The sequence below is a fragment of the Taudactylus pleione genome, unplaced genomic scaffold, assembly GCF_031769625.1.
Source record: "Taudactylus pleione unplaced genomic scaffold, aTauple2 ptg000105l, whole genome shotgun sequence".
NCBI classification, from domain to species: Eukaryota; Metazoa; Chordata; class Amphibia; order Anura; family Myobatrachidae; genus Taudactylus; species Taudactylus pleione.
The window spans coordinates 5741317-5768431 of NW_028284507.1; the positions used below are offsets into that span (position 1 = coordinate 5741317).

Below are 27115 nucleotides of genomic sequence, written 5' to 3' on the forward strand. Positions count from 1 at the left end.
GCCTCCCCGGCTTCACCGGTTATAGGGAGGATGTCAGCAGAAAGCACTGCCTCTGTCAGCTAGTCAGGACTTCCCTTATCATCAGCGGAACGGAAGTCCCTGGTAGCTTTGGTGGTCCGTCTGCAGATTATTAGGTCTGGTCCTCCTCCCTGTTACCTCAGGACTGCAATTGCCAACTACTGCTCCTTTCCAACTGACCCCTGCCTGACACTGGTCATGTGACCTGCTCCTGCCCTCCTGAGCAGCTGCAGAGGCTGTTGGCAATTGTCTGCACAGTGTTAGGCATAATACCTTGCACAGCGGGGTATTACATAAGTACTGGCCACAAGCACTAACGGGGTTCTACCACATGAACACTGTCCACCACCAGCATATGGTATGGGAGTGGGTGGGGGAACTGCTGCATGATGGGGGCCTGCTGCACATGGCCCCCACATCTTTTAAAATGTCAATATGTTTTAGATATTGGACATTAGAGCACTTTTTACTGAACATTAGTCACTAGGATGGTCTCTGTATTGTTTATTTGCCAGCTCGACTGTTTTCTGCATTTTACATTGGTTTCTAAGATGCTCTCTGTTTTGGATATCAATTACTAAGTTGCTCTCTCTATTGTATAACTGGCACTAGAATGTTCTCTGTATTGTATCAGTGTCTAGGATGCTCTCTGCATTATCACAAGATTGTACTCATAATTTCTATAGAGTTTACAATAGAATTCTCTGGGGCTAATACAGAGTTGAAAACAAGTCACATTTGTGGATGTATCTTGCGTGTTTTCCCACTGCACATGCTTAGGAGCTGAGCGTTCGCAACTACAGTACTAGCGATGCAGAGCAGTACATAACTCAGGTGCATCGACCACTTGCAGGTAAAGGGACGTGACTGGGTGATAAACGGGGTATTCGCGCATAGGCTATACTTAGCGGGCATTGTGTATGACAATGTATGACTGGAGGTGGCCTGTTAGCACAGCAACTCAGCTTTTGGGTGAGTATCCGTGTTTAGTCCTGTGCACGCAATGCGTTATCAAATACTGCATCTGTTCTAAGTAATGTATAGAGGTTACTAAATTGCTTTTTCTAGTTTATAGCCATGGCTAGAATGACCTCTCTAAAATGTTCAGAACTCTTCTGTGGAACATTCGCCTTATTCCGTATTTGGCTGTGGTATTGAATAAATTCCTCCTTTGGAATTTGGCCTTCAGTCTTCCATGTGAAATTCCCCCCTATCATTATTGACCTGCCGACCCATTTCCCTTTTTATACAGCAACCACACAACAGAGTAGAATTAATTGACAGTGGCTTCAGCCAAGCTTATCTCTACTCTACATGTAATAAAGTGGTCACTTGGATAGACTCACAATGATTGAGTTGCAATGAAAGGGCTCTGCATTGTGTTTAATCACAGCTCTTTGAAATAACATTTTCCATATATTTCATTTGCTGGGTAGAATCAGGCCCACATTTCAGAATGCACGCCCACAGTTTTGGCAATGCCCATTTTTATTTTGTGATACAGTACAAGTGCTAGGAAGGTCTGGGCTACTGACTGCTTTTCCTTCAGGATAAATGTTGTCAGCCCTCCCTTGAATCCTCTCCCACTTAGGCGGATCTAAGACCCATTTTAGAACAACACACACACTCCTCCCCCCATATGGATGAAGGCTCTGCTGTGCTCAGTCCCTCCACCCTCCCTCCCTCTCTGCCTGTCTGTGTACCTCCTATTACCAGCCTCACTGACACAGTCACACAGCCCTTCTTCTCCACGACATTCATTCAAGGTACGCAGTATATTCATATAATCTAAAAAATGTCTCACTGTACAGATTTGCCTAAGAGAGAGCTGTGATAACCTTAGTAAAAGGGATCTGCCATAAAGCTAATGAATTCTAACATACAGTAGGCTGTGTGATTATTGCAAGCATGAGCTTTCAGCTCAGCCATAACACTGTATTGCATATGAAATTCTGAGCAGACTATCTCAATTAATAATTGAATGGTATGCTTTTAATATAAAACCGTATCCATTTCACTGACTAATTTTACTGTAATATGTTTAGTGCATGTATGAAGGCAATGTATAATATGTATATACCATGATAATAAAAGAGATTTTCTTGCCATGCTTTATTTTCACAGCACTAGCCATACAGTACGTATAATATTTTACAAGGTGCATCAGAAAAGGGATCTCGCTCTCTGTTGATTCATTCATTGGATTATTTACAGGCCTGTTTTTTTTTACCAAACGGTAAGGATCCTTCCTATGCTAGAAAATGTGATGTATTTATAGACTCAATAGTATAATGAATGATTAACTCAAAGTAACAGTAATAATGGGCTTCATACAGTCATTGTAAGATGCCAATGGACTGTTTCCTCAGCCTGTCTTCTATGCTGGCTTCTTGATGTCTCTCAATATTATTATGCCATAATATATAGTGAGCTGTATATAATTTTACATTGTGCATGATTTTTATTTAATTGTAATAGAATGCTGCATTTATCCAGCATTCTTGTGATGATTGATGTCGTTTTAGGTAGCAACACTGACATTAAGGGCATGTGTATCTAAGCTTGATGCAAGATAAAATTGTGAGATATATATCACCAACCAATCAGCTTCTAACTTACATTTTGCAGGCTGTGTTTAAGAAATATTAGTTTGGAGCGGATTGGTTGGTGATATAGATTTCACAATTTTATCTCACATCAAGCTTTGATACATATGCCCCTAATTGTCTAGAGGAATATAATTTACATTCTTAAACTGGCGGAATGTTTTTTATCACGGCCTCTGAATACCCATTACATTATATCAATAACCTATTTGAAATTTAAATATGAGCTGTAATAGCAATGTGGAATACACCATTTGTTTTTTTATTTGAATTTTTTAAATCAATTCATTTTTAATGATTTGTATTGTGATGTTGCAATGAAACAAGCCTGCCTTACCTAACTATAGCACAATAAATAATGTAGTGAGATAGTACGTAAGTCTTGCCCATAGAAAACAGTAGGTCAACACACATATTCACTATTTCCCTTTAATCATCCATTGATGACTAACGCTGCTCAGCCTTCAGTCACACGGGGAATTATAGCATCCAAACCTCTAGCATCGCCAGCCTGATAACTTGTCACCAGATTGAATGCTGTAAAAAGATAAGTGTCTGTATGTAGCTATGTAACAAAGAAGACCGTTGCCAACTTAGATTTTTGTGTAAATCTGCAAATCTTCCTGGCGCAGTAGAAATGCATCAAAACTAAATTGCAATATTTTGGCTCCACTTACTAAACAAGCAGTGTAATCCAATGTAATCCAATCTGTGTTAAATGGGGCTTCTATTACCTGGCAGATATTATGCAATCATGCTAAAAGCTTTTTCCAACTCCCTGTAGCACTTTACGTGTATGGGATGTACAAGGTTTCATTGTGGAAAATAAGCTGGAATAGAAAACAGTGGGTGTATCAACAAATGGGAGCTGGGAGTTCTGGGCATGTGCAGACCTGTGGTTAGATCACTTAGATCATGAAGATGCATATAGCATATTGGGACATGGTTACATGATCATGGAATATGACATTTGTAGTGTTCAATGTATGCAATCATTTTCATACAGTATTGCATGAAAAACTGGAAGCCAGAAGGATTGACACCATTGTATAAAGGGGCACATCCACTAGACGATCTACTCCCTGTCCAATCTCTAAACGATTTTCCCTTGATTTTTTCCCTTGAAATTTTATCTTTCAGTCTGAACAATCTGCAAAAGATTTACAAATGATTTGCAAACTATCTTTAATAGATCAAGTGAAATTGACCTGCATGTTCAGTCGACAGACGAGACGATCAAACGACCAGCGGGAGCGCGCATCGTTGATCGTTAACGACCAAACACTGCACGACTTATAAACTATTTTTAAATGATTGAACGATAACGACGTCATTATCATTCAATCGCCTGCTAAAATCGTGTAGTGGATGCCCCCCTTAAACCACTCCATAATACTCTACCTCTTCTTGTTGTCCTTCCCTTGTATACACTAGCATGCAGATATGTAAATATGGGGAACTTTATTTAGGCTCATTAGCTGGGGGGTGATATTGTTATGTGGCCTGCAGCACTTACGGGGCCGACTTCCCCCTGCACCCACTTTTGGTGGAGTACTGGATAAGAGGATAATGTCCCTAAGTACTGTACTGCAGATCTTGCAGCTTATTCTGGACAGTACTCGAGTGAATTAGTTTAATGGTTAGATAATTCTGGTGCTTGGTCTTTTTAGTTATGGGCAACTTTGTCATTTAAATCCTGGTTGATATCTCCTGGTAATTGTATCTGGTATCTGGCCTCATGGCATTCTCCTCCTCCTTTACCTGCTGCACTCTATCACTTACTAATCGTTGAGGTGTCTTCTGACTAATGCTTCTCCTGCAACCTTGTAAACTTAATTTATCTGTAATGTGGTATACACACCTGAACGACGGGCCGGTGGACTGACTACCTGGCTGACCGATTTTGGTGAGCATACACACTTACCAATCGGCCACACGATATGTCTGTCCAGAAGAATCAGCTGTGATGTCATTTTCACTGGTTCCTATGGCCAGCATATGGTTCAGTCGTCTAGTCGTGTGTACACACAAGCAGATGCATTAACGATATATCATTCATCTGCTGTATGCACGATTTATCACCTAGTTTGTTCCCAGCAGGGCAGTAACTAGGGATGTGCGACCGAAGACGGTCTGCTTCTGGGTAGCAGGATGCTTCTGCTTCTGGGTAGCAGGGTGCCTGGATTGGCACCCTGCAGATAGTGTCACTGTGGCAGTGCCAACCTTAGCGTTCTTTGGATTCTACAGGCAGGCACCCTACTGTGTGTCACACTTGCCCACCCTCCCGATTTGGCCGGGAGCCTCCTGACCCCCCGGAAAGGCAGGCAAGCTTCCCGGCAGACGCTGAACCCTCCTGTCCCCCCCGCAATTGTATGAAAATCCCCTGCAGCGGGGTGGGGGGTACGGTGACACAATTCGTGCCAAATTGCGTGATTTTAGCCCTGCCCACTGCTTCACAATGCCGGCAATCTCGACATTGTGTAGCGGAGGCGGGGCCAAAATTACTCAACCACGTTGCCATGCCCCCTATTACACTCATTGATGTAATGCCGATCACGCCCCTGATTTTGCCGATCTGGCTTCCCCCTCCCGGAAATATCTATGCTGTATGTACAGCTGCCCGGAGCGTCTTGAAGACACTCCAGGCAGAGCTGCATTTGCAGGTGTCAGTCAGCCCAGCCCCCTATGCGGGACATCGTGCGCAAAGGAGGCAGGGCCGGCACAGGGGGCTGTTAAGCACTGTTACAGCCCTTGTACCCGGCGTATGTAACTGCTACATCACCACTCTAATACTGCTTATTACAACTATTTACAATCTAGTGAGTTAGATTCTATCGTAACAACAAAGAAGAAGGAAAGAAAAGGACCCTGTGGGGGCACACGTAAAGATTAAAGCATACCTTTCATTAATATAGCTTTAAAGATAAGTGCAAATTATTAAAACTGTGTTCAACCAGCCAATAACATTTCATATCTTACGAAGGTGATACGCTATTAAATGTAATAATGATTCCAAAAGCTGAAATATGTTTAATAATAAGGAAAAAGATTATTAGGGCGGGATGTACTAAGCATCGAATCCGCAATGCAGTACATTCCGACACTTATCAGGTACATACCGGTGTTAATTACACAGGTGTGTACATAGAATTTTAATCACAAAGGACAACTCTCCCAATAAGAGCTGTCCTTTGCGATAAAGAGACTTTCAGGTTTATGAACTCTGGTGTCCTTCTGCATATGTGCCCAGTAGGGGGACACTGGGAGGGCTTGGATCTCAGGGATGTCTGTCACACAGGAACAGGTACAAATACATGCTGATGATGACTTGGTATAAACCAGTAGCATATGCTACTAATACAGAGCCAGACGCATCTGGGCAGGAGTACACTATATTAAAAACTTAAATTGATCCCATTTTTAGGAATATCTCTGCATGATTGTGTTACATGTTATACAATACCTTCTCTCATTTTATTATTATTCTTTAACTTTGGAGAAAGAAAAATGTTAAATGGCCATAGGTGAACTTTAGTAACCCTTGTAGATTTTCATGTTTCCATAGTAACTGGTTCTGTTGATTTGATTAAATGACTTCTGTTGGGGAGATACAGTAGCAGGAACACCGTTGTATGTTCTTCTGTGTTTAAAGCAATAGAGCTAAGTTTAAAACCAGGTTATAGTAGTTGAAACTGTAAAGACTACCAATAAATAGGGCTGCTCTTCTCTATGGTGATTGCTTTGAGGCACTTAGTTGTATTGAGCTGGGGTTGTGGCTGTGACATCATTGTCTCTCTCAGTGCTTGTGTAAATGAGGCAGACTGAAGAGAAGGCAGCAGATGTTAAGGTCTTTGGTTACTATGGTGACCCTGCAGAGAGGATTCAGGGTGTTCCGCTTACAGAGTAAGCACTGTTTATATAGGTCCCTTTACATTAGGAACGCCCTGTTTGTCATGTTACTGTATTTACTGTATGTAACACAAATATCTCTGCCATCTGCAATTTTGTAATATCGTAATTCTTTATGGTTTTATATTCCACATCACAAAATCATTGAAGGGGGGGGAAACAAGCATATAGGATATTGTGGCAGTAGGTTTACCATTGCAATTCCACTTACATAAGCTTCCCCATACAAAGGCATGTGAAAGCTATCACCAGTTAAGGCCAGCAGGTCTTACAGGCAGCGTTTGTTACCGCTTGTGATTGGTGTATTTACGGCATTCTTCATCACCTGCATTAGACTTTTCTCACTTGATAAATATGACCCTCTTGATTGTACAGTGCAGAGTTTCATAAAGGTTCTTTTTTCCCATTGACTTTCTGCTGTCGGAGTTACTTATTCTGTTACAATTATTATCCCACCCATTATTCATATAAACAAACATATGACTTACTACTTCTATTAAAGATGAAGGTGCTGAGTCTGAGTCACACGCAAGGAGGCAGTATTTGCGGATAGCTGAGGACGCTTGATTTACTACTTTATGCTAATGATTTTGCCAAAGCGAGAATCCATAGGGATATAACCCTAGTAACAGCTGAGGTGTGTCTTGCGTGTGTCATCATAATACATAAACAAAACTTATCTAAGAAATAATGGCAGTAATTGAAATGAAAAAAGTCAGCTATTTATTTAAAGATAATGAAATTGTATGGCGAGAAGAAAGCACGTCCCCTAAATAGCGCAGACCACCAATGCAAACACAACCAACTAGAACAGCTGCATTGCGGGCGGTATCTGCCCAGTGGGTGCCAAACAAAATCACTAAGGTGCTACTAAACTCAAACTTTCCACTATCACTATCTCATCTGAAGGGGGATATACTGCCCCCGTACGGGTGATAGAGACTTTCCCCACAATTTCTATGACAGTGAGTCAATCTCACACACCAACTGCACTCGGGCTGATGATAAGTTGTACTTTCCCAACAAAACCAAACAGTAGATGATTAAAAAAAAAAACATCCAGTGGGTAAGGAAGGGAGGCAAATTGTCTTCAAGAAAAGAGGCCCCAAGCCTGCAATCTAAAGTATAAATAAACTACCGAAAAACCACACCCTGACACCTAATAGGTTAAACCGGTGCATGTGATCACCACTCAAGCCAGCCCACCAGCCTCCTGGTTTAAACCATGCCAGGCTCATCCGAGAGTTATTCATACAGGGGTTAGTGTATTTGTAGCTGAAGCTGGACCAAACCCTCTGATTATACCCCGGCTTTCAAAACCATCATCATTAGGATCAGCACTTGCGCCAGAATCACCTGGGGCTTCACAAACTCACCCGTAAACACCAATCATCAGCGGTCAAAGCTGTTGGTGATAGTTGACTTAGACAAACCACCCATTAGTACAGATACCCCCTAGGGATAGATGTATGTGTATATATATTGCAGTGGGTTGTTTTAGCCATGGTAGCTGGGAATGTGAGAGAGTACAGATAATGATGAGGTAGTAAGCTTTCTACAAACTGGTGAAAAACAGTTATCTTTTAGAAATGATTTCGGTACAGTGTAAACATCCAGAATGTGTTGTTCCTATAGTAACTGGTTCTTTATTCCTAGTTGGTTATATTGCTATTTTTTTTTCTCTGTTACAGTGTATCCTTAGCATGTCCATGTCTGTTCTATTATTTTTCTTTTTTTCATATAGAGATTGCTGTTTAGCATATATGGTGTTTTTGACTCATAAATTCAATTTAAGAACTGTATAATAATAACCAGAAGGTGCTTAATCCCTCCCATAGGCAAGTAGCAGAATGCTATGTGTGCTGTACTGAGATCTTCCATCGTGCAAGCAGACCAAGGGCCGGAATATGGCCTCACAGGGCCCTGTAGCAAATTTTTATGAGCAGCAACCCAGGAGGGTGGATGAGCAGAAGACTCAGCAGGCATCACCCACCCCCTCCTCGTGTCCATGTAGGGGCTGCGCCCCAGTACGGAGCAAACCAATATTGTTGCTTCACCTATGTGGCGCATTTGCTTCTCCATTATAAGTTATCTCACAGCACCTCCCATTGGGGGCGATTAGATTAGCCACAGGACTTACTGCAGGGTTTTAGCTCCTGGGTTAAATGCCCCTAGCTATTCAATTATTACCTGCCCATGGCTAACACACAGTAGGCCATTGTTCCATGGTTAAGTGCCTGGAGTTATGCAGTTACCCATGGTATCATCGCAACTACCCTGAGAAGCACTAGTTAATGCACATTTATGTTCGTGCCTCAGGAGGGAGCGAGCAGAAATCAATGTTAAGCACACTCTCGGAACTAGTTGTGGGTTTACCTCGGGCAGCAATTAAATAGTTCCGGGCACTAGACCCGGGAGCGAAAACCCAGAGGTAAGTCCACGACTAAGTGGACTGATGACAGTTACTGAAAAATTCCAATGTCTCTTTAACCTGGAGAATGCATGAAAGAGCACTGATCTCACATTCTGTAAGTGACACGGTTATATTAATTAGCACTTGCCAAGGCATGAATTATAGAAAACACAGATTTGTATCCAAGAAGTGATGTACGTGTATCAGTGCCCTAGGCACAAGGGTGGATCAAATAGTTTATAGCTGTTAATATTCTAGCATCATTTAGACAGTTACTATAATCTCATTGGTTTCTATGAGTTACAGAACATCTGCATTCCTCATTGTACTCACCATTGCTCCATAGCTGCCCAGTGTATGATGTACATGTGCCTCATTGTTTAGTTTTTGTTTGTTTATTTTGTTTTTTTAACTTCACATCATTTTTTTTTAAACCAGTAGTTTGGGCTATACATTGAGCTTCTTATTGGTATTAATAATTAATAATGAACAATAAATTAGAGACTTGAACAAAATAGATTTATCAATGCAGTATGATTATTACAGGTATTTTTGGAGACCAACCCATACATTTATTATTATTTATTACTACTCATTTATATAGCGCACACATATTCAACAGCACTTTACAGAGAATATTTGCCCATTCACATCAGTCAATGCCCCCAGTGGAGCTTACAATCTATATTCTCTACCACATGCTCACATACATACACACTAGGGTAAATTTTTGTTTGGAGCCAATTAACCTACAAGTATATTTTTGGAGTGTGGGAGGAAACCGGAGCACCCGAATCCACGCAAGCACAGGGAGAATATACAAACTCCACACAGTTACGGCCATAGTGCAGTGTTGTGAGGCAGTAATGCTAACCATTACACCGTCTGTGCTGCCATTGATACTTTGAATTAGTGTTGTATATGGCAGTATTACAAATGTTCCTGCACAGTGGGCCTGATTCAGAGCCGCTCGCAAAAAGCGAGTGCTCACTCTGAATCAGGGCGGCTGCTTTTTTTTGTAAAACCGGCCTCCTGGCCGCTCGCTAAGCTGTGGGTGACCGCCAGGTGATGGTTGTGATGGTCGTGACCATCGGGTTTGCGACGAGACCCTTGTGGTAGGGCTTCGTTTGCCGCAAGCCCCAGTGTCAGTAGGGCCGCCCATAAATGGCAGGCGTTCCTTCGGGAACACCTCCATTTGTCCAGCCACTCCCACCCCCCACAAAACGCGTGTGCACTGCCCGGCCATCGACCTGCTTGCGAGCGGGTCTGAATCAGGCCCAGTGTCCCTTCATTCAGTGTCTTCCCATTAGATGATTATTACTACTATAGGAGACAGAGAAAAATGTTGACTACATACTGTACTGTGATATTGCAGCCAATACTGGGCAATTGGTTCAATAACTCTCAATATCGCTCAGTATCACAAAATGTGGATCTAAAGCAGAGATGTCTGACAAACAACCCTCAGAAAATACCATTACTCGGTGACTGACATTGGCCCGCTCGTCCCCCTAACCTACAGGTCATATTGCAGTCTGTTAAACAGAACATTTGGAACCATCTCTCCCACCTTCAGGGGTATTAGCATTCATAATATAAAGGGCTAAGGGGCCTATTCATCAACACTAAAATAACATTTTTAAGGACATTTTCCTTAAATAACGTTATTTTGGTATTCATGAACAGACTTAACACAGGAGATATCACAGATATCTCCTTGCTAAGTTCCCCTGCATTAATTTCCACATTCCCCATACATTAGTATGGGGATGTGGAAATTGTGGTATTCATCAAATTCCGAAAATTATCAATTTTCGGAATTTGATGCAGTTACTATTCGCCACTGTGAGGTGGCGAATAGCAGAATCCTCTTACCTGTATCAGCGTGTGCAGGTCCCCCGACGAGTCCCTCCGGCGCTCTGCTCCGTCCTCAGGCTCTGGAGGCTGGTCTGTCATGTGTGCTCCCCAGCAGAGCACAAGAAAGTTTAGAAAAAGAAAAAAAAATATTTTTTTTTTCTAATCTGTCATGTGGTCTGCTGGGAAACCACATGACAGACCAGCAGGACGGAGCCGGAGGCTGCTGCGCGGACAGGTAAGTCGGGGGGGGGGGAAGGTGAGCGGAGGGGGGATGACCGGGGGGGTACGAAACTTAACGCATCTGTAGGCAGTGCTGCGCATGCGCTGGTTTTACAGAAGTAACAGCGCATGCCGCACTGTTTCCAGATGCGATAAGGTAGTGTAGGCAGGGAAAAGTATCTATTTCCCGAAAAGCTGTCATCGCAAAAATGACAGCTTTTCGGAATAGATACTTATGGAGAGGTGGAATGATGAATTCCACCTATAATTAGCTAGAACTCCATGAGAGTTCTAAAGCTAATTATCTCCATTGAATTTTTACGTTTAATGAATAGGCCCCTAAATGTGCCAATGTACATAGAGCTCAGTGACCACTTTTTGAACATATATTACACACCTGCGCTAAAAAGCAAAAGGAGGAAGTGACAAGAGTGGTACAATATGCCTCAATGTAAGGATTACGCTCCACATCATGCATATGCACTTTCGCTCTGCCCTGACTCCTCCTGTAGAGACGCCACTTTCGTTCTGCATTGCCAAGCAGCCACAAGTAGGCAAGTGGTGGATCTGTGCAGCACTTTCCTTTGCTAGAACACATTGACTCCACATAATTTCCCAGCGACTTCTAAATTGCATGGACCCTAATCTATTCTCTGCCTCACTTGAACCTCTCCTTTATCTATCCTCTCTCTGCCATGCCCAGAAGTGCCTGTCTCTTCTACAACTCCACTCACTGCAGCATTAGTTATCATCTATCACTAAAATGTGCCACCCAGCGACATCATCACCCCACCCAGGGCCTGATTCAGCAAGGAACGCGGTTGCTTATACGAACGCAATCAGCTGATTAATTTGCACTGCGCATGATTATGCATCGCAGTGCGCAAGCCAGAGGCTGCGATTGGGAAAGCGATCGCAGAGGACACACAGACCCATGGCAGAGTGGCTGACAGGAAGTGCTGTTTATGTGTGGTGAAGGGGAGGTGGTCTGGTGAACGCAGGCGTGCGAAGCGCATTTCAACGGCAATGCATTGGTGTGCATAAATTATCCACTACGATGTCAGACGCAGCCTGAGGTCTCATCACGTGCGCTGAAGTAAGCAATTCCTGAGTGAGGTCTGACCTTCCTCAACTGTGCGAATGGGTGCGATGTTACTTGATGTTACCGATTTGTTTCGCTATATTGCCCAAGTATACAGATGTGAGTAAGGGGAAGTGGGCGTCCTTATGTTAGGCTGTGATCGCAATGCGAATGCCAACATTTACATATCACCACTGATATTAGCAACTGTGTTGCTTGCGTATAAGCAGAATAGCAATCCATAGTGAATCAGGCCTTCAGTCTCTTCTCTCCTGTCACTGAAGATGAGGTCCTCACACTCCTCTCCTCGTCCCCCTTTACCTATCTCCTCTTAACTACTTCACTCCTTCACCCAATGGCTGCTTCCATCTCAACCAACAACTTCAACCTCTCTCCATACACTGGCACCTTCCCCTCTCATCACCCCAGTCCTCAAGAAACCGTCTATTGACCATTTCTCTCTCTCCAGCTACTGCCCCACCTCTCTCTTCCCCTTTTGCCTTTAAACGAATTCAGCGACTTGGGTACAATTACATAACCCACATTCTCTCTGTTTATTCTCTTTTTGACTTCCTACAAATTGCTCTGACTAAACTGACCTAAAACTTGCTTTTTGCTAAGACCAAGAGCTTCTCCACTCTCAGCCTCACTGACAGTGGCATATCTATAACTGGTGCAGTGTGTGCGGGGCACACGGGCCCCCGGGTCCAGGGGGGCCCCGCACTGTACACCCTGCATCCATATTATTTTAAACTCACCTGTCCGTGGTCCCGCGTCAGGTGTCAGAGCTGCTCTAGTGCCCAGAGTCTACTGCGCATGCACAGAACACCGGAAAATGGCCACCGCGGCCATTTTTCTGGTGTTCTGCTCATGTGCAGTAGACTCCAGGCACACTCTAATACCCGGAGTCTACTAATGCTCTGGTGGCTGGCCATACACGTCAGTCAGCTGCCTGCCTCCGGGAAGAGAGGAGGGGGCCCTCCACGGGGAGTCTCTTAAGACGCCCCTGCTCACTGACCTCTCAGGTGCTTTCAACCTAGTCAACTGCCATCGTCTCTATTAATATTTAATTCTTTAGGCCTACAGGACATTGGGCCTGATTCAGTATTGCACGTATGTGCAATGCTGAAAGCAGATTCCCGATTATCGGCAGAGGTATTAAAGGGACAGTGCAGGGGCATTTAAGGGGCAGTGCGGGGGCGAGGATGGACGACGTTCCCAGAAAAGGGGCGTGTCGGCCCCGTTTTCCGGGAGTCGCAAAGCCAGGGACAGTGTCATACACCTCCTGCTGTATTTGCATATTAGCAAGGACGGAATTGCCAAACTGTCTGCATACAGCTTTGCAATTTTGTCCGAAGCTGAATTAGCCCCACTGTCCTCTCCTGCTATCATTCTGAATGCTCCCCAAGTATCTCTTTGGCTATCACAACCTCCCCTCCACTCCCATTTCCAGTTGATATTGCACCAATCTGTGCAGCTGACAAAGGGGGTCATTCAGACCTGCTCGCGAGCGAAGGACGCTCGCAAGCGGGTCGATGTTCCCCCACTGCGCATGCGCACGACGGAGGGAGCTCCGTCATGCGCATGTGCGAGACCCGGCGAGCGACGGGCTCTCCATCGCTCTGGGTCTCGCACCAAAGGGGGCGTGCCGTCGATGGGCGTGCCTGCCAGACGGAGGCGTTCCCATGGGAACACCTACCGTCTGAAGCCGGCCCCACTGACATCACTAGTGATGTCAGTGGGAGTGATTTTGGCTCTGATAGAGCCAAAATCACTCCAGGGCTTGCGGCCGCGAGACCCTACCGCAGGGTCTCCGTCGCAAGCCCGATGGTCACGATGGTCAAGACCATCGTGACCATCATCATGGACGCTCGCATATGCTGTGGGTGGTCACCCACAGCTATGCGAGCGGCCAGGAGGCCGCTCCATTTTCATGGAGGAGGGCCCTGATTCAGAGCGAGCGCTCTGGTCAGAGCGTTCGGCTCTGAATCAGGCCCAAAGTAAGCAAAATTAATAGGAAATCAATGTTATTAGATTCATCTATTTCATTTCTAAAATCAGGGCCATAGAGACAGCCACAGGGCTCGGGTACTGAAGGTGACATGGCCATATCTGGGAGGCATGGTTACGCCCCCTCCAGAAAAAAAAAAGCAAAGGAAAATATTATGCGGAGCACCAGGAAGCGGCGCCGTGCACTCTAAAATGTACTGTACTTATACACTATTGCCACAGTCAAGCCAAACAGCCCTTCTCGTCCTGTGCTGAGCATCTTTGTTGCTTTTTTTTCACTTGAATGTGTGTCTTAGTCGCAACGTAATGCAATAAAACCACTTCACATGACTGCACTGATTAATTTAATATGTGACACTTGTATTTCTGTGTGCGACTGAGGGCCTGATTCAGCAAAGAAGGCACGCAAGCAGACGCATGCACCCGTCCGCTGCGAGAATATGCTAATCAATGCATACGCACGGAGACTGCAACACAAGATGCAGACGCCCAGACCCATTTTAAGCCGCCCGAGTCTGAATATGTATCTGAAGTGTTACAGTGCTGGGGCCACAAGTGTCACATATCAAATTAATCAGCGCAGTCTCAGGAAGTGTTTTTTTGCATACCATCAACTTTCAAGGTGGTTTTCATTGGTTAAGAGAAAACTGCGAGCTTCAGTTCTTTTAATTCATATTCAATTCTGCGGAAACTGTAGAAGATTACAGTGAAACGCGTTAAGTGGCTGCCTATTCAATGTTTTCTGAGATACACACTTCAGAATGAAATTTCTATTGTGACTCTTACATGGTATCTTCATATTGGTTTATTCCGATTGAAAATATACTACTCTATAGAGGAGTGAGATGGTAATAAAAGCTGGTGGCTGTTTCCCACCATGACAAGGGACCTCATGCTCACGGTTTCCCTGTCATAGCCTGGTGCTGGTTGCAGCTTTTGTGGTGGGGTGGGTCGGGGGGGCTCCACACTGTTCAAACTGGTTCAACAACCAGCCCAGACTATGGCCATTATTTATTTTCTTTATTTGTTTCTATTCTTCATTTTAATCCTACATTATAACACCATCATCATGCAGATGACTGTGCCTGGCATTTCTACCACATTACTATACAGTTAAGCAAATCTTGTATCTGCATAAAAATACAGTTAAAGCATATAGCCTCACAGCACTGAGGTCGTGGGTTCGATTCCCATTACAGCCCTAACTGTGTGGAGTTTGTATATTCTCCCTGTGCTTGCGTGAATTTCTTCCGGGTACTCCGGTTTCCTCCCACATTCCAGAAATATACTGGTAATTTAATTGGCTCCCAACAAAGTTAACCCTAGTGTGTATGTGTGTGTGAGCATGTGGTAGGGAATAAAGATTGTAAGCTCCACTGGGGCAGGGACTGATGTGAATGGCCAAATATTCTCTGCAAAGCGCTGCAGAATATGTGTACGCTATATAAATAACTGGTAGTAATAATAATAATTTATCATACTATGCTGAGTCACACAAATCTTAAAATACATGTTACTCAGAATGCATTTTCCATCTACGTTTTGGATGCACAAGTTTCCAACTCTAGATGATTCCCATAACTTTCACCTTCCTAGCAGATTGTGCAACCTGCCTCCTCCGCTGTAGAAATATAACATAAAGATGAATAACCTGAGTCCTAGGTAAAAAAACAAACAAACTGCATTCTTGCAATGATGTGTTGAGTTTCCATAGTGTGTAATAGAGGTTGGAAAATAGTTGAATGCTCTAACAGAAAATGATGAAGAGCTATTAGGAAAGGCTGAGATATAAATACTATGAAGTATCTTCAGGAGGAGTCGGCTATGATACTGTATGAGTATGACATTAACCCCTAGAAATAGTAGTAAGCATTGCTAATAATATACCATGTCATATTACTACACAAATTACAGAGTCCCAATTACAAAAGGCCACACCAAAACATTAAACACAATAGGTGATGAAAATATGACAAGACTTTTACGTTACATCTTAATATATATCAATATAATAGAAAAATGATATACATTGAAGTACTTTTCAGTGGTTTTTCTTCCAAAAGGGAATATATTGAACAGTGAAATATACATTTACATAACAAAGGTTTTGGTGGCATGGGCGGTGCCCTCTCCTTAAGAAATCTGCAGTAAGTAGCCCATGGGCTACAATGGATAACCCTATTTGAAGATGGATTTAGCTACAAGGCCAAGCTCTGGAATGCTTGGTAAATTCGGCATTGAAGTACTGTAGTCCCCACAAAAACATATGGGAGTTGATTTTGTAAGCAAAAACAGGGGATGGTAGCAGATATCCTCATAGGTACTGTACATGCACGGGATATATCATATTTACTGGTACCCCAAGAAAGTGGGTGTTTTTGAGGGATATCCTGCAAATATTTTGATACGTAGCACCTCTTGTTTATAATAAATTGTATTTTAGTATGCACAGAGAGAAAGCAACGCCAAAAATACACAAATAGCTTCTTATTGAAATTACGGTTTTATGTCGCCCCTCAAACAGGTTTATAAATAAACCCAGCCTGTTTGTTCTGCTCCCCCTTCTTACTTCGCAGCATTCTACTGTAATATAGATTTACATTGCGCTGAACCTAAGGGGAGAGTGTGATGCTAAAGCAGGGTGGGTGGGTGTGTGTGTGTACTCACATGGAGGCTACAGTGGTCTTGCATGATGGAGAATAATGGTGCATACACACGGTCAGATCTGTCAGATCATCGATTTCGTTTAACGTTGAACGATTGAACGATGACATCAATGATTTGAACGATTTTGTGAACGATGAGCGATTGAACAATTTCTGACAGTATTAAAATGAATGAAATCATCCAAATCTTACTGCAAACACAGTTGATGTCAGATATCGTTATCTGACATGCGGGAACGCACATCGTTGGTCAGTGCATGCCCCACATATCAAAGATATGAAAGATTGAACGATTTTTACAATCGTTATTGTTCATACCTGATAAGAAATCTGACCGTGTGTATGCAGCATAAGAAAGATGAGAGCTTGGTGCTTCATGTCTATAGGATGGAACGTGGGAGAATCCTGCGTTAACATGAAAGGAAAGGATGAATTCACCCTAGAATCGTGATCCCATGTCAGGGGCTATATACCTTTACAGAACATCCTTTCAGTCATAGTACATTTTAGAACTTTTGTCTACATTGAAAAAATAATGATATGCAGATTACATTATCAAATTAGCTTGCACGTCAAATGCAAAGGAGTATCATTGAAAATGTGCCTGTGTATATATACACAGGACAATGCGACTGTGTATGTATGTGTGTATATATATATATATATATATATACATTATATATATATATATATATATATATAGACAAGTGAAAGATAAATCAGCGCCACCTAGATTCTATCTATACAAATATACAATCTTACTGATAACTAGTTGCACTTTCCCAATCGGTTCTGGGTGTCAGCTTAAAACAAGTGGTATAGAAATAGTGGTAATCTGCTATTGAGTGAAAAGATATTAGAAAAATAGACTTGGTGAAAAGCGACAGTAGTGCTAAATAGTGAATAAATTAATATACATATACAATAGATTTTATAAAGTGTCTGTACAAGAGTGCAAATTAGATGTTAGCGGACCTCCCTATATAAATGGCTTGTATACCTTATTTTAAATAAAAAGGTAAATAATTTATATACACAAAGGAAAATATATTTAGCCTTCAGTAAAAAGTGTTAGTGCAATAATATGGTTGAGTGCTAATAAACCTCCATGTTTAAAAGCTTAAAAATAGAAAAGGTGAATATTTTATATACACAAAAATATACAAGATTTTATTAGAACTAAGGACATAATTAAAACAAAATATATTTAAGCTCCTCACCTGTCCTATATGAACTTGCCTGAGAATTTTCAATAAGATAAGCATTTGGCACTTTATCCTAATTTTGCATATATTGCACTTGGAAATACCTACTATATTTATTATTAGGATAATTTTTAAAAACACTAGTTTTATTGATTCAGTATTTTTATGTCTCCTATATTTTAAGTTTTAATTATGTCCTTAGTTCTAATAAAATCTTGTATATTTTTGTGTATATAAAATATTCGCCTTTTCTATTTTTAAGCTTTTAAACATGGAGGTTTATTAGCACTCAACCATATTATTGCGCTGACACTTTTTACTGAAGGCTAAATATATTTTCTTTTGTGTATATAAATTATTTACCTTTTTATTTAAAATAAGGTATACAAGCCATTTGTATATGGAGGTCCACTAACATCTAATTTGCACTATTGCACAGACACTTTATAAATTCTATTGTATATGTATATTAATTTATTCACTATCTAGCACTACTGTTGCTTTTCACCAAGTCTATTTTTATAATAATATATATATATATATATATATATATATATACTGTGTACATACTGTACATACTGTATATATTTCCTAAAAGGAAATGTCTTCGGGCCTGATTCAGAGATGGGCGGATTTGCAGAGTCGCACACAAGCGTCTGTGCAATTCCGTCCATCTCAGATGCAAATGCAGAAGGTGGTGTCAAACACCTCATTGCTGCATTTGTTATCCCAGCACTGCGACCAGCATCTTAGGCTGGGATCTCCATCGTGACCTTTGGTTAGGCTACAGGAGCTGAATCTTCCTGCAGCCTGACCAGGACTGATCACTTAAGAAGCCAGGAATCTGCATCCACCAACGCAGACCCTGGCCTCGTCCTTCTCCCAAAACATGGCATGTCCCAAGCTGTAGTACTTTGTGTTAGTATTATTAATTTAGAGAAGGCTCGGAGTGACTATGTGGTCTGGCAGTCTGCCTTGTTTTCTTGTGAATCACAAGATGTTGACTGGAAAGAAATTGTGAAACATCCCAAAAATGTTCTCCTCACCCAAATGTTCTACACGTCCTATGACTAGTTATGTTGTCACTGCCTTTACCATTTGTCCTCGGTTTAACAGGCTGCTCTCATCCAAGATCATTGTATTCCTTTGTATTGTTTCATTTAAATTACCAAAGAGTTTTCTCTTTGAATTTAGGAGCTGATTCAGACCCACTCGCTAGATGCGTTCGCTCGCACGATGTGTATGCAAATTGCGTAGGCAGGGCGATCGCACAGCAAGGCAATAGCATGCCCACTACATCTTAGAGTGCGATTGCACTGTGTATGCAGATGCCCACCGGCCTGTCTTAAAATGCCCACTTGCACACATCATCTCCAGGAAGTGTATGCAACCATCGGTACATCGGGTAACATCGGATGCGATCGCAGCGCTTGAGGTTGACCATACCCTGCCGCATGCCCTACGATCACTTCAGTGTACAAACCAGCCAGGTGATGTGTACAATGACGCTCCCTCTAAATTATGCATGCCTCTGAAACGGCGTTGGGATGCTCAGGCACGCCTGCGTTCACACATCCACTCCCCCTTTATTAATGGCCAGCCCCTGTCACCACTCACAAACGGCTTCTCCTGTCACTCACTCTGCTGGGCTGTCTATGAGCTGCGAGCAAACGCATTCTGATCTTTCGCAGTGGTACGCGCATTGCGATGCATACGCATGCGCAGATTGCAAATATCGTCCAGCTACGAGCGTTCGCATCCTAGCGAGCGGGTCTGAATCAGCTCCTCAGTTCTATCAGCATTAATATTTCCAAAAGTATGAATGTTTTTTTTAATCCAAAACCTTGACTGCAGAACATTATATAATGCACAAACTGCATGGCTGCTCTGCAATTATTTTGCACACATATCAAACTGCAGGATGCTCTGCAGCATGCATGTAACCTACAGTAGCTGCAGTGCACCAGTGTAATGCCCCAGATATGCATTGCTATTATAATAACCATTCTGTTAGACTGCCTAGTAACAAAGTTATGGTAGTTGTATGTTTTCTAGATCTTGCTTTATATAACTAACCTGGTAATCCTAATTTCAGTTTTACAAAAATGACATAAAGACAACTGGAGTATAAAGTGGAGTTATGGAAGAGGTTCAAGGGCAGATTTATCACAATCCGCAATTTTCGTAGATATCTGCTGCAATCCCTCCATACTACATCTGGTAGATCCTTAATATTTGCAAGTACCCCGTAAAAACATCCTGCAAATATTTTATTATAAATATGTCCCTTAGAATTGTAATAGATAAAATGGAAAAAAACAGTCAACACTAATTATAAAAGATAGAGCTAAAATAGATATATTGGGATCGATTCAGGAGCTGTTCCAAAAAGAACTCTGTAGTTCTTCAACAAAAATTATCAAAACATGTGTATATAAGGAATATAAGGAACTGCGCTATATCAATCACAATAGGTACTCAATACGTACATATACAGTATATATATATATATATATATATACATATATACATACAAATTACTAATGGGGCGCTTCTTATTGGAACACAACTTTTAAAATGTGTATCTTCTATTTTCTTTAAGGAGACAATTTCACTGTCTGTTCCTATTTGATTTTCGATTCAAGTCAGTTAGTCCAGAAAATGAACTTGCTTCAAATCCTCCTTGAGGTTCTATAAAACGATACCCTCATACCAAAAACACCCAGACAATTGGCCCAAGGCCAGTATTAATAAACAAATTAAGATATAATTAAATTTCTAAAATGATCATATTCTTTCTTTATTAAAAACCCAACAATACAATAAATTTCTTACATGTTAATAATATTGGACACCCATCGATCTTTAAAGAAGGATAATTAATCACCTTCCAATCTGAAAAATTGTTTAGATGTAGTGTCCACCTTTCATTTAAAACCCGACGCGTTTCGTCTCTTTATGAGACTTCCTCAGGGGTAAATCTCAGAATTGGAATACATATGCCTATATCCGTGATTTATGGTTGACCCTCTAGTAGTTGGTTCATAAAAACATGAAAACTATGCATGTGCTTGTGCTTCTCAATCCAGCTGCTAGTTTGGAGAAAGGAGGATTTGTAAGCAGTCTTCCAAGGACGAAAGAGGACTGCTTACAAATCCTCCTCTCTCCATATTGCCATTCAACACAGAGATCCAGGAAGGAAGCTTGCACCGTGATTGTGCATCCCACTGTGGTCTCACTATTTTGCCTTACAGCGATCACATCTAGCGGTTACAAAGCTCAGCTAATCACCACCCACCCGCTGCCGTACAACACTCAGAGGAGACACGGGAGTCAGGCAGCTACACGTGTCTGACGGACACCGCTCCCCGCCGGGTAGAGACGTCGGTCTCATCAGACGGGGTGAATGGCACTGTTGACACTCAGGGCCTGATTCAGAGCCGCTCGTAAGCGGCCGCTCGTTCGCTCCGAGCGATGTTAGCACATCTGCGCATGCATATGGGTCATAATGCGCATGCGCCAACCAGTCATTGCGGTTGGAAATCGTGCGCTCGCAAAACAGCGAGGGCCTGCTAATTTGAGTGACAGAATGAGGTGTTTGTGGGTGGTAACAGGGGAAGGTGCTTGAAAACGGGGAGTGGAGATCCGAACGCAGGCGTGCCAAACGGTCAAAACGGGCGTTTAATAGGAGTGCATAATTAGTAAGGGAGTGTCATCAATCACGTCACTTGGTTGTCTTTTAGCCTGAACTGCTCGCAGTGATTGCGGGAAGTAAAACCTACCATAAGCACTGCGAGCAGTTCAGACGCCTTTCGATGTACTCGATTAATCTAATAAATAGCGGAGATGACGTATTATGCGAACGGCCAGGGGCCGTCTTTACAAAGTAGCGAGCGCATGTTTCATTCGCTCGCTCAGACATAGAGGCATCAACAGACCGCAAAGAGCGAGCGCTCAATTTAAATAGCCGGCCCCTTTGTCTGAACGACCGTTCGCAAATAGCGTCCGGCTCTGAATCAGGCCCTCAGCACAGACGTGGGAGCAAGTTACTATACCACTAGAACGAACTCACAGATCCACTACACATGCTGCATCGGTAAGCAGCGTTTTACTATACTACAAAGCTTACTCTGGCAATATTTATGGAATCTATGTAAACATTTCCACTGCACATAAGCAGAGACATTGTTGCATTTTTTCAGGAAAACATTTATTATATATCATTCCACCTATTTGCAACAAATTTGGAACTTTGTATCAACAATTCCATATTAGAGGATTTACTTTTGGATGATCCATTCATGTTATTGGGACTTTCAGTATCTTTTATTTATTTTATTTATTTTATTCCTTCCCCCCTTTAGGAAGGTGTTGTCAATTTACAATTGTGCTGGTCATGACTATTCTATTAACCTAAGCTCACATGTTTTAAGATTTTATATGATGCTGGGACCCAAGCATTAATGTCAGTATTATACTATTTGTCTAAATAAATTGTTTATACCTTTACTGTGTATATATATATATATATATATATATATGTATTGAGTACCTATAGTGATTGATATAACGCAGTTCCTTATATACACACCCTTAGAATTGTGATTAATAATAATATTGTAAATTAATATACAGTAGCCTTTAAATATGGCACATCAAGTTTATCAATGCATTTTGAACTTGTAAAGAAACATTATTTCCAACAATCAGTTTACTTTTAAATATAATTAGAGACTTTCTGCAGAGAAGGGACCTTGATATACCTTTTATGAATGACACAAATCGTCAATTAGCCATGAAATTGGAGTTTTCTAAATGTTGAAGCACTTCTCTGGTTCCACACTACTTTGATCTCTGGACCTGATTCGTACCTGCTCGCTATGATGCATTTGCTCATAGCTGCCGATGGTTCGCATTGTGCGCATGCATACGCATTGCAGTGCGCGTGCATGAACCAATGCGAGAGATTGGGAGCATTCGCTCACTGCGCATAGACTGCCCAGCAGAGTGAGTGATGGGAGAAGCTGTTTGTGGGTGGTGACAGGAGCTGGCCATTAAAAACGGAGGAGTGGAGGTGCGAACGCAGGCGTGCCTGAGCGTCTCAACGCTGTTTCAGAAGCGTGCACAATTAAGAGGCAGCATCATAGTACACATCACCGGGCTGGATTTTACACTGAAGTGCCCGCAGTGCTTGCGGCAGGGTATGATCAACCACAAGCACTGCAATCGCATCCGATGTTACCTGATGTACCGATGTACATGCGCAAGTTGGTGTTTTAAGACAGGTTTGTGGGCGTCTGCATACACAATGCAATCGCACGCCAAGATATAGTGGGTGTGCTAATACCTTGCAGTGCTATCAATTGCCCTCCCAAATTTGCATATGCATCGTGCGAGCGAACGCATCTAGCGAGCAGGTCTGAATGAGGTCCTCTGTTCCCCTTGTACATCCAAGTGCTTTGAAAACTAATGCTGGGTACACAGCGTAGTGACCGATCAGTCAAAAGACCAATCCTGTGTTCAAGTGGCTGATTGGTAAGCTATACACACTTACTTACAAATCAGCCGCTTGATACGTATTGTTGGCCTGACATCACAACTGAGCGGGCAATTAAATTTGCCTACCCAGTTGTGATGTCAGTGTCGGCGGTCCCTGCAGCAAGTGTATGGGCTGCGGTGGGTCACCCTTACACACATACAGATGCACTGATATATATTTCAGCTGTACTGCAGCAGGGCCGACCTGACATATCTGTAAACAACGTCGTTCACAGACATATTGGGTGTACACACTCACTCGTGTTATATCCTCTGTCGATCAAAAGAATGATATATCAGGAAGTGTATACCCAGCATAAGGGTTCCACCTTTTCTAAGTAAAATACCAGGCTTCCTATCACGGATCTATTAATAACATTGCCACCAAGTCTCATTATACAGGCCCAGGAGTGCCGTATTTTTCTGACTGGAAACCCATAATGTTCAAAGATGCCTGTGTGCTACTTTATCCTTATTTATCACTAACCGGTCCCTGAAGTATACCTACAGCCTTTATTTGTTTACATTGTCCTCGCCTATAACCCCAGTCCAATGATCCTGAAAAGACCCCACTGTTTGCTAACATGCTTGCAAACAGTTGTGTAACTACTGTGGGTGCAAAGGGTGTGGCTGCTATGGTGCCCGAGCTGCCTCTGTGGCCTTCCGCTCCCCCTGAACCCAGTCACGCACACAAGGTGGGCCGGTCCAGTCAGGGCCATCGAGGGGGGCCCAGGTGTCAGCGATGTTGATTTGGTGCCGACCCACCAGCTGATTTTTTTATGCAGAGACAACACCGCCAGTTGTGAGGTAATCAGAGCTCTTGGACTGGTAGCCAATCTGCAGTGGCAGCTCCTGATTGGCTGCTGGTTCGTGAGCTCCGATTGGCTCGCAACCAGCGTCAGATTCAAATTGTGCCTACGCTGTCTGTCCATGTCTGCCACTGCCTGCCATTGCGCCAGCTGTAATTAGCTAGAGGGCCAAACCTAAATCCACACCTGCTGGCTGCTGATGGCACACAAGTTGAGGTGAGAGGCTGCAAGGGACATGGGGAGGTGAGTTGCTGGGGGAGCATAATGTGTAAGGAGCACTACAATTGTGTGTAATAATGTGTTATATGGGGCACTACTACTATGTGGCATAATCTGTAAAGGGCATTTGTGTGGTATCTGTAAGGCAAAATGTGTAAGGGGCATTACTGTGTGGAATAATATATAAGGGGCACGACAACTGCTTGGCATAATGTGTATAAGGGGCACTACTACAGCATGGCATAATGTGTATAAGGGGCACTACTACTGCATGGCATAATGTGTATAAGGGGTACTACTGTGTGGCATAACCTGAATGTGCTCTGTGTGGAATAATCTGAATGGGGTCTTTATGGCATAACATGAATGGGTGGCAAAAGTATGTGGGGTATTATTACCTCTGGGGGGGCCCTTTTAAAATGTTGCTATGTGGCCCACAAAATTGTAGTTATGCCCTTGCATGCAAACACAGAGGCTCTGGATTTAATGTGAACTTGCATGAGTCATCAAGTTTGCTCAAAGGTTAAAAGGATAATTTTGTAGCTATTTAACAGGTTTTTGGCAGACTGCCAATTTCCACTGGAGCCAGCCTTGGAACCTGTGTAATTTAAGAGTGCCCCCATTTTTAGTGATTGTGTGACCATGTGTGGCCCTGAGAAAGTTTAAACTTAGGCAGAAACCTAATCCTGGTGCTACACCACCATGCCAAATTTGGTGGAGCTAGGCCCAAAACTCTGGCCATGCATAAAGGACAGACAATCGGACACACAAACCCACTTTCGCACTTATTATATAGATTAGTGTCTCATCTGTCCTGGTTGAGTCCAAATTGTCTGGTTATACTGTTTGCTATTTAGGGGTAGGTAAAAGAGGGGTGATTGTCAACCCCTTTAGCATTATGAAAGAGTGTGACTTACTTGAAAATACATTTTTAAATAATTGCTATTTTAATTTTCCATTTGCAGATTTGTGAAGATGCCAAAAAACTTCTGGACCTGCCTAGTGCTGCTCTCGTTCTTCCTCGTGTTGACAGTAGCTTCTAAAAAAGGAGGAAAAAGCAAAGGGGGTGGATGGAACAATGGTGGCAACCGAAACCCCAGCTACCCAGGCAACACTGGGGGCAACTGGAATCCCAACTACCCGGGCAACACTGGGAGCAATTGGAATCCTGGCAGTAACATGGGAAACAATTATAATCCAGGGAGCAACTACAACAAGCAGTGGAAGCCCCCGAAGAGCAAGACCAACATGAAGATGGTGGCTGGTGCAGCTGCTGTGGGAGCAGTTGGGGGTTTCATGCTGGGGAATGCTGTTAGTAATATGAGATACCAATTTGACAACGATAATGACTATCGTTATTACAACAACTACCAAAGAGATATGCCCAGCCGAGTTTACAGACCCATGTACCAGGACAATGCCCATGTTACGGAGGATAGGTTTGTCACCGACTGCTACAACATGTCCATGACGGAGTATGTGATGAAACCAAATGACGGAAAGAATGTCAGCGACGTAGATCAATTAGAAGTCAGGGTCAAGAGCACTGTCATCCGGCAGCTGTGTGTTACCGAGTACAGACGGGGAACTGGGAATTCAGGGTATGGGTTGCTGCAGCTGGGTAGTCCGAGTCTCATCCTCTTCATCACCCTCTTCGTATACTTTGTGGTGCAGTGATCAGAGGGATCTGTACTGATAATGGAAATTAATTCTGTGTGTTTGTGTGTGTGTATATATATATAATATATATATATATATTTACAGTATATATATATATATACAGTATATATATATATATATATATATATATACACACACACTTCTATATCTTACACTCACATGTATATGTGTGTCTATATAGGTTGAATTAGTGCAGTAATTCCGGTTCGCTGCCTAAAACGTTATTGTCTCTTCTGATTCCCTGTACAACCGCGGATATGGGTTCCCTTTTGAGCGTATGCTGTGTCCTATATTAGTGTACACATCACATGGCAGAGCTCTGTAACATGTTAGGATGCAATGGTTCTATCCCTCCTGTTTGGATGCAACCAGAATTGCTGTATACTGTAAGTAATATACACACACACACACATGTAAAAATGAAACTTTTTTTATTTATCTACAAATTTATTTCAATGTTTTCTGTTTTGTTTTGTTTTTTCAATCACCATGGCTCGCTTTTATATTGCATGCTAATTTGGGAACTATTGATACAAGCTTCCAAATTAAACATTGCAAAGACTTTATAGCAAGGACTTTAGAATGTATTGATTACAAAACCGAGTTTCCTTGATAGACTGTAGCAACATTCTATTACTGATAGTCTTTTGAAGTTTAAGCTGCACTCATAGTAGTTTTGTTAGTAGGATAAATTCATTGAGTTGTTTTGTGAAATGGGGGAGGGGGGGAGATAGTTATCACCTGTTTGTTAATGCTTACAATTTCAATTTAGATTAACATTGAACAGCTACAAAGGAATCATAATTTAATATTGATGTACTGTAACAAAATATTTGCTACAAAGGAACATTGATGAACTGCAAATAAATATCTGCAACAAAGTAA

The 27115-nt window shown here is 42.4% G+C and overlaps 1 protein-coding gene across 1 annotated transcript; it reads left to right on the top strand.

Annotated features, from left to right (window-relative positions):
* The first annotated feature begins 1636 nt into the window (after positions 1-1636).
* PRNP (prion protein (Kanno blood group)) lies at positions 1637-27115 on the top strand. The gene is made up of 3 exons (XM_088470803.1): positions 1637-1784; positions 2143-2254; positions 25516-27115. Exon 3 carries the CDS (start codon positions 25526-25528, stop codon positions 26225-26227), a length of 702 nt encoding a protein of 233 aa, XP_088326929.1. The 5' UTR covers positions 1637-1784; positions 2143-2254; positions 25516-25525; the 3' UTR covers positions 26228-27115.

Excerpts from the sequence above, each read along its gene's own strand:
- PRNP (XM_088470803.1), top strand. The coding sequence starts at position 25,526 with ATGCCAAAAAACTTCTGGACCTGCCTAGTGCTGCTCTCGTTCTTCCTC.